General features: G+C 42.3%; 2 protein-coding genes across 2 annotated transcripts; both read left to right on the top strand.

Annotated features, from left to right (window-relative positions):
- Positions 1 to 1,067: 1,067 nt before the first annotated feature.
- On the top strand, positions 1,068 to 1,448 carry LOC139464781 (uncharacterized). The gene has a single exon (XM_071246291.1). The coding sequence runs from the start codon at positions 1,068 to 1,070 to the stop codon at positions 1,446 to 1,448; it is 381 nt and encodes a 126-aa protein (XP_071102392.1).
- A 3,279-nt stretch (positions 1,449 to 4,727) lies between these two features.
- Positions 4,728 to 5,612, top strand: LOC139464780 (uncharacterized). The gene has a single exon (XM_071246290.1). It carries the CDS (start codon positions 4,728 to 4,730, stop codon positions 5,610 to 5,612), a length of 885 nt encoding a protein of 294 aa, XP_071102391.1.
- The last annotated feature ends 3,336 nt before the right edge of the window (positions 5,613 to 8,948 follow it).

Raw genomic sequence — 8,948 nt, 5'->3', positions numbered from 1 at the left:
GAACTAATGCAGCATTAAAACTGCCACCTTGGGACATGGTCACATCAAAAGGAGATAAAAAAAGATTTGTTTCTCTTAATCAGGAGACCATAATGAAGAGAAAAAAAGGGAAACTTACCAGGCCTAGCTGATTTTTTCTCCCTGACAAGTAATATTGGTTTTTGCTTTGGTCAGAACTCAGCTGCAGTAGCAGGAGACTGATAGCCAGGGTATATTAACTTACTGGTAGAATAACCAGAAGGGGTGAAGTGGCACCTTTTAAAAATAATTTTGAGCAATTACCACACAGTTATCTGGGTCACATGGCCAGTATGAATGCCAGGGCAGATAGGTCTTCAGTAGGGTTGTTCGGGATACACATAGTTACGTTGGTTACAGGGCAGATTAGGTCTTGGAGATTGGAGCACAGATAAGGGTGGAGATTGGGAAGGAGATTGGGATGTAGATCTGGGTGGAGATGGTGGGTGGAGATAGGGGATCGGGATGTAGATCGGGGTGGAGATGGGGTGCAGATGGGGGTGGAGATTGGAGTGTAGATGAGGTTGGAGATGGTGGGTTGAGATTGTCGATCGGGATCGAGATTGGGGTACAGATGAGGATGGAGGAGGTGCAGATGAGGGAGGAGATTGGGATGGAGATTGGGGAGGAGATTGGGATGGAGATTGGGGTGAAAATGAGGGTGGATATCGGGGTGGAGATTGGGGTGGAGATTGGGATGGATATCGGGGTGGAGATTGGGATGGAGATTGGGGTGGAGATTGGGGTGGAGATTGGGATGGAGATGGGGTGGGGATTGGGATGGAGATTGGGGTGGGGATTGGGATGGAGATTGGGGTGGGGATTGGGATGGAGATTGGGGTGAAAATGAGGGTGGATATCGGGGTGGAGATTGGGGTGGAGATTGGGATGGATATCGAGGTGGAGATTGGGGTGGAGATGGGAGTGGGGATTGGGATGGAGATTTGGGTGGAGATTGGGATGGAGATTGGGGTGGAGATTGGGATGGAGATGGGGTGGGGATTGGGATGGAGATTGGGGTGGGGATTGGGATAGAGATTGGGGTGAAAATGAGGGTGGATTTCGGGGTGGAGATTGGGGTGGAGATTGGGATGGATATCGGGGTGGAGATTGGGGTGGAGATTGGGATGGAGATGGGAGTGGGGATTGGGATGGAGATTGGGGTGGAGATTGGGATGGAGATTGGGGTGGAGATTGGGGTGGAGATTGGGGTGGGGATTGGGATGGAGATTGGGGTTGGGATTGGGATGGAGATTGGGATGGAGATTTGGGTGGGGATTGGGATGGAGATTGGGGTGGGGATTGGGATGGAGATTTGGGTGGGGATTGGGATGGAGATTGGGGTGAAAATGAGGGCGATATCGGGGTGGAGATTGGGGTGGGGATTGGGATGGAGATTGGGGTGGGGATTGGGATGGAGATTGGGGTGAAAATGAGGGTGGATATCGGGATGGGGATTGGGATGGAGAGTGGGGTGAAAATGAGGGTGGATATCGGGGTGGAGATTGGGGGATCAGGATGTAGATCGGGGTGGAGATGGGGGTGGAGATAGTGGTGGAGATTAGGGGATCAAGATTAGGGTACAGATGAGGGTGGAGGAGGTGCAGATGATGGTGGAGATTGGGAAGGAGATTAGGGTGCAGATGAGAGTGGAGATGAGGATGGAGATCGGGACGGAAATCGTGATGAGATGGGGAGAAGATCAGGATGGTGATTGGGGTGGAGATGGTGGGTGGAGATTGGGATGGAGATGAGGGTGGAGATGAGGGAGGAGATGAGGGAGGAGATCGGGATAAGATGAGGGTGAAAATTGGGGTGGAGATTGGGATGGAGACGAGGGGGCAGATCGGTGTGAACATAGGAGTGGAGATCGGGATAGAGATCAGGATGGAGATGAGGGTGGAGATCGGAGTGGAGATTTGGGTGATCAGGGTGGAGATGAGGGTGGAGATCGGGGTGGAGACTCGGTGGAATAAGAAAACTGACTTTGAGATGGGGGAAAAGATATTTCTTGCCTCATTAAGCTAAACTTTAATCATCAGTGTGAAACCTTTCTTCTCAAAGCTGAATCGTTTATATCAGTGCTGAACATTTCATCTCATAGGTTCATATTTTGCTAGGGAAAGATTTTGTTTTGCCCCAAAATATAATCTTTTCTTGTCAAAGCAAAGCCATTCATCTCAAAGCTAAAGCTTTCCTCTCAAAGGTGAATCTTTTTATGTCAGTGCCAAACATTTCATCTCAAAACTAAAGATTTACCAGGAAAAGGATTACTGTTTTCCCTATAAACTAAACTTTCCTCTCAAAAGCAAAACATTTCTCTCAATTTAAACCTTTCTACTCAAAGGTAAACCTTTTTTTTGAAAGCTAAACCTTTTATCTCAGCGCTAGACATTTCATCTCAAAACTAACATTTTCATATCAAAACAGTACTTGCATCTCATGGCTGAACATTTCATTTTGGTTTCAACCCTCCTGTGATATTGATTGAGGGAATGTTGTTACTCACTCATCCATAAACTGACTATTTCATGGGTTGATATCCTTACCTCAGGAGGTAAGAATCATTCTTGCTCCATGGTTAAATCATGAACATGTCTGTCAGCACTAGCACCAAGTGGGTACTTCCTGATGTGTTCAGTGCACCAACAAGTGCGGTGTATCTGGTTCTCTATGTACAAGCACCAACTGGATTGTTGCTATATTCTTGAAAAAAATGCACAGTTACCAGAGAAATGGATGTTGTTTAATTAGTTTTGAATTTTCTCGTGTGTTTCAGAAAACGTTTTCCTAGACAATTCATATGGTACTTCTAAGGCAATGAAAGTTAAGATTCTCATGATCATTGAAAACATGCTGTTTGAACACATCTTTGTTAGTAAGATGATTCATATTTGCCTTTGTTTGGTATAATATCTGGTTTAACAATTAGTTTCATAAAAGTCCAGATTGTATGTTCAGATTTATTGAAATAGTAATCTTTCACTTCTCAAACTATGTCATGATGTGCCTTGATCTGAGGAGAAACATCAATTTGTTTTCATGTACCAAGTCAGGCCTTGCTGTTCTGATTCCTTCTGTCAAAATGTTAACATTGATTGCAGCTCTTTCACTTGAGTGTATATGAGCCCCCCTTCTGACTTATGACAAGGCACGTCATGTTTTACATGGAGGATGTCTGTAGCATCAGCAAAGCTTTAATGATGACCTATACCAGAGCTGGTGCAACCCGGCCGGGGTGTCAATGGCGGTCTCATTTCAGCGAGAAGCTTGTACATTACAGAGCAGGAGATGGACTAGACGCCGGGGTAATTGACTTGATGTGCTAAAGAAATTCACACTTTGTAGAGAATGAGTTCTCGGTTGGACTATCTACTGGTTCCTACTAGTTGAAGCTGGTGTCATCCAGTCATGAGGGTCTTATTGGAAACAGCAGAGTTGCGAGTGATTTCACAGAATTGTCTCAGCCCTAAGGGACCTCTTTTTGGCCTTTGGTTAACTCATTTAGCATATTCCGTACATATAATGGACACAAGAGTGAAATTGGATTTTGCTTTGTCTGTAGAATTTCACTAGAAGCAGTCAGTCAAATGAAAGGGAATCATTGTACAAATTGATACAAGGAGTGGAAAGAGCTTTAATGATAGGCTGATCAGTACACTGTAACAAGTACTTCCTTGTTTTCTCCATAGGAAGAAGTCGTTTGCCAGATGTAGCAACTGGGCACGTGCATCAATTGTTTTGAACTGTTGCTCTACAGAAACTATTCGTTCTTTTGCACACTGAAATAATTGAACATGAGTGTGCAATGATAATCTGTCCATCTCAATCTTGCATGGATGCATGATGTTCTAATTTAGCTCACCTGGGTTATGATTCCAGCTTGGTGAGGTTATGTTGTAGCATCTTTCATCAAACATGTCTTTAAAAAATATTTTCAACGGTGTATTGTCCATGCTGTTGGGGTACAATGTCACAGTGAGTCAGGTCACTGTTGACGGTGTATTGTCCATGCTGTTGGGGTACAATGACACAGTGAGTCAGGTCACTGTTGACGGTGTATTGTCCATGCTGTTGGGGTACAATGTCACACTGAGTCAGGTCACTGTTGACGGTGTATTGTCCATGCTGTTGGGGTACAATGACACAGTGAGTCAGGTCACTGTTGACAGTGTATTGTCCATGCTGTTGGGGTACAATGTCACAGTGAGTCAGGTCACTGTTGACAGTGTATTGTCCATGCTGTTGGGGTACAATGTCACAGTGAGTCAGGTCACTGTTGACGGTGTATTGTCCATGCTGTTGGGGTACAATGACACAGTGAGTCAGGTCACTGTTGACGGTGTATTGTCCATGCTGTTGGGGTACAATGTCACACTGAGTCAACAGTGACCTGACTCATTGTGTCATTGTACCCCAACAGCATGGACAATACACTGTCAACAGTGACCTGACTCACTGTGTCATTGTACCCCAACAGCATGGACAATACACCATCAACAGTGATCTGACTCACTGTGTCATTGTACCCCAACAGCATGGACAATACACTGTCAACAGTGACCTGACTCACTGTGTCATTGTACCCCAACAGCATGGACAATACACTGTCAACAGTGACCTGACTCACTGTGACATTGTACCCCAACAGCGTGGACAATACACCATCAACAGTGACCTGACTCACTGTGACATTGTACCCCAACAGCATGGAAAACACCATCAACAGTGATCTGACTCACTGTGTCATTGTACCCCAACAGCATGGACAATACACCGTCAACAGTGACCTTACTCACTGTGTCATTGTACCCCAACAGCATGGACAATACACCGTCAACAGTGACCTGACTCACTGTGTCATTGTACCCCAACAGCATGGACAATACACCGTCAACAGTGACCTGACTCACTGTGTCATTGTACCCCAACAGCATGGACAATACACCGTCAACAGTGACCTGACTCACTGTGTCATTGTACCCCAACAGCATGGACAATACACTGTCAACAGTGACCTGACTCACTGTGTCATTGTACCCCAACAGCATGGACAATACACCGTCAACAGTGACCTGACTCAGTGTGTCATTGTACCCCAACAGCATGGACAATACACCGTCAACAGTGACCTGACTCAGTGTGTCATTGTACCCCAACAGCATGGACAATACACTGTCAACAGTGACCTGACTCACTGTGTCATTGTACCCCAACAGCGTGGATGGTACACCGTTAACAGTGACCTGACTCACTGTGTCATTGTACCCCAACAGCATGGACAATACACTGTCAACAGTGACCTGACTCAGTGTATTCTCAAACAGCATGGACAATACACCGTCAACAGTGACCTGACTCACTGTGTCATTGTACCCCAACAGCATGGACAATACACTGTCAAGAGTGACCTGACTCACTGTGTCATTGTACCCCAACAGCGTGGATGGTACACCGTTAACAGTGACCTGACTCACTGTGTCATTGTACCCCAACAGCATGGACAATACACCGTCAACAGTGACCTGACTCAGTGTATTCTCAAACAGCATGGACAAGGGACAGTTAATGGAACTCACAAACTTCATGAGTGACTGTGTAGGGTTTTACGCCGCTTTTAGCATTATTCCAGCAATATCACAGCGGGGGACACCAGAAATTGGCTTCACACATTGCACTCATGTCGGGAATCGAACCCTGGGCTACGGCGTGACAAGCGAACGCTCTAACCGCTAGGCTACCCGGACCGCCCCACTGACTTCATGATAATACAGCAGGCTGCTTGAAACCACAGTTTCACAAAGTTTTCCAAGTGCTACAACTGTTCATCACAGAAAGTGAATACGGAGTTGTGGAACACTGACAATATGTTATCCTTACTTTCATCATCAGATAAAGAAGCCTACATGACCAAGACTACACATCAATGCCATGGCAATCCTTAGGTCTGCGGATCCAGTATTGGCTTACTGTAATGACAAGACTGTCTCCAGCCCACCCAATAGTGAGATAATGTGTTATTGTGTTATGAAGCCTGTGTTACCACTCTGTCCAGACTCAGCCCTTCCACTAATCAGCTGGAGAAGACACTGCATACACAATTGATGCAGCCCAATGCCTTAGAGTCTGAACAAGGGGCTCTTCAGGGAGTCCTGATCTATTGCTGTAAGTAAATAGGCCAGTTAGTGCAATATCTTGGCATATTTCTTAGGGGAGGCAGCATTGGGATCATTGTTGGGATAGGACTAGTACTGTTGGTGGTTGGCATACAACTGCCTGAATCACAAATGTCTTAAAAACAACAGGGAGATGATTTCTGATGATGATGCAGCCTGTTGTGGAAACTGAGATAAGGCATATATTATATCAGGTTTATTTTAGTGATGCACCTTATGCTATATCAATGATGAGGCTTACTTTATGACAGTGATCATGTTTACTCGTATCTGCTTGTAAAACATCTTTGCGACTACATGTTATACACCATTTGAAAGGTCTAATCCTACTGTACATAAATATGAAAGTTATTTATCACGTCTAAATAATGCTTGTACAAGTTCTTTTTAAACATGAAATAGCTAACACATTCATAACGTCCAGATTAAGATCAAAAGAAGCGGAGATATGATGATTTTTGGCAAATATAAAATTTCATAATATCCACTTACCTATTTCTTTTTGGTTTTAATTGTTTACATAATTGGAAAATTATTTTAAAAACGAATTGTCAATATTATCTGTTATCACCCATTTCTCGATAACAGCTGGCTTTCTGCTCTGAAATATGAGAAAATACCTCTATTTTCGAAGCTTCAAATGAATAACACATGTGTTGAGTCACTCGATGTTTGGCATCATTGGAAAGCTTATTAAAATGACAGTAACCTCCCCTGGAGTTTTTTCGTAGCTGTTACATGCGATTTTATTGGATAGAAATTGATTTCTAATGAACACTTTCTTGGCAAAATCGTGATTTGTGGTTGAACAAGGTTCGTGATTGTCAGATTTAAGCATGTAACCTAAGGCAGCCAATCAAATTACAGCACTGGTTTCCATCCTTGTGTATGAATAATTTCAGATTTTGACGAAAGGTTTTAGTTAACTGAACGTTTTAAGCAGGAAATCACGACCTACATTAAGAATATGCAACTTTGTGGATATACCATGCTAGGTTACGAGCTATGACAGATTTCTCATGCATATATTTTGACGTTAAACATCATCTCCAAGCCTAGAAATTGAGGCGACAAAAGCCGAGATGTCATTTGACCTACATTAACTGTGATCGCATGAAAATAATAATTAAGATGTAAGTTTGACAACTTTTAGATATGTTTTTGTTGATTTTATTTATTACTTTATATATTTATTTAAAGATGAGCTTGAAAGGTCTTTGTTTTGTTTTTGACGTGTTTGATATAGATCTGTCATCGAAGTGTGTGTCTGAGAAAAAACATTTTCAGTAACATTGTGGGAAATATTAAATAAATTTTAATAAAATATGATAAATTGAACTGAAATATGTATTTCAGACATTGAGAAATGTGTTAGATTTAACACAGAAATGATATGACAAATAGGTTAATAATATTATATACTATTTTGACGTGGCTACAGCTTAGCCATTGTACCAGCCTGCGCTGTACGGGGGGGGTTATGTTACATCTAAAAAGGTTCGCCCCAATTATGTTTCTAGGTTTGTCAGCACCATACCCGTGCTCGTGGGTTTCACCAAAGTGGTAACCGTCTGAGACCTGCATCACTTTGGGCTTTCCTCCCACATTAAGCTGACACGCCGTGATATAACTGTAATAATGTTAAAAGCGGCGTTAAACCCAACTCACTCACTCACTACATCTAAAAATGATGATTAATTTGAACCAGATGTAATTTATGGATATTTGTACATACTCTATTAAAAAAAATGTTTATAAATAAGTTCAGGTAGATAGTTGTATTATTTTCATTCGGAAGCTGGATATATTGATTGTTGAACTGGTAACCTACCTGTCATGACCAGGGCCCCGTTCCATAAAGCCATCTTAGCGCTAATGTGATCGTAACTCCCATACTTTAACACTGGCTTACGAGAGTCATAGTGCTAAGATCACTGTGTGGAACGATGCCCAGCACCATAGCTGACATAATAGGCCTAACGACAAACATGTTTTGAGAAAAACTATTTCATGTTAATTTTACAAATGAGTAGCTGAAACAAAGAAATGGCAACAAACATTAAATATAACATCATATTCACCGAAAAGTAAAGGTCATTGATATGAGGTAATATTTGAAAATCATGAACACAAAGCGGATGTTTATATTTTATTTTTACTTTACCTGCTGATTACTAGTACTTCCTGTTTGGAACAATGGCGTCGACGATCGTTTTTACTCATCATTAATGTGGAGCTGCATTATCACAAGTACGGAGATATATAAGTTAATACGTGCAAGCATGCACGTAGTATTATTTGTAAGAGACATATATATCTAAAGGGGTAAAATACTGCGTATAGCCACTATTTTCAGTAACAATAGATAGTAAATGTTGCAGTATAGCCACTGTTTTCAGTTACAATAGATAGTGAATGTAGCGGTATAGTCACTATTTTCAGTAACAATAGAAATTGAATGTTGCAGTATAGTCACTGTTTTCAGTAACAATAGATAGTGAATGTAGTATATGGTCTCTGGTAGCGGTAAAGCCACTATTTTCAGTAACAATAGATAGTGAATGTAGTGGTATAGTCACTATTTTCAGTAACAATAGATAGTGAATGTTGCAGTATAGTCACTGTTTTCAGTAACAATAGATAGTGAATGTAGCGGTATAGCCACCACCTTCAGTAACAATAGATAGTGAAAGCAGCGGTATATGTGTTCAGTAACAATAGATAGTGAAAGCAGCGGTATATGTGTTCAGTAAC

The sequence above is a fragment of the Haliotis cracherodii genome, unplaced genomic scaffold, assembly GCF_022045235.1.
Source record: "Haliotis cracherodii isolate W230 unplaced genomic scaffold, xgHalCrac1.p SCAF_17, whole genome shotgun sequence".
Classification (NCBI taxonomy): Eukaryota; Metazoa; Mollusca; class Gastropoda; order Lepetellida; family Haliotidae; genus Haliotis; species Haliotis cracherodii.
The sequence above is the reverse complement of the archived record's forward strand: the minus strand, read 5'-3'. Positions and strand labels throughout refer to the sequence as shown.

Bases quoted from the DNA above. Each gene is read 5' to 3' on its own strand.
- LOC139464781 (XM_071246291.1), top strand. From the start codon at position 1,068: ATGAGGGTGGATTTCGGGGTGGAGATTGGGGTGGAGATTGGGATGGAT.
- LOC139464780 (XM_071246290.1), top strand. From the start codon at position 4,728: ATGGAAAACACCATCAACAGTGATCTGACTCACTGTGTCATTGTACCC.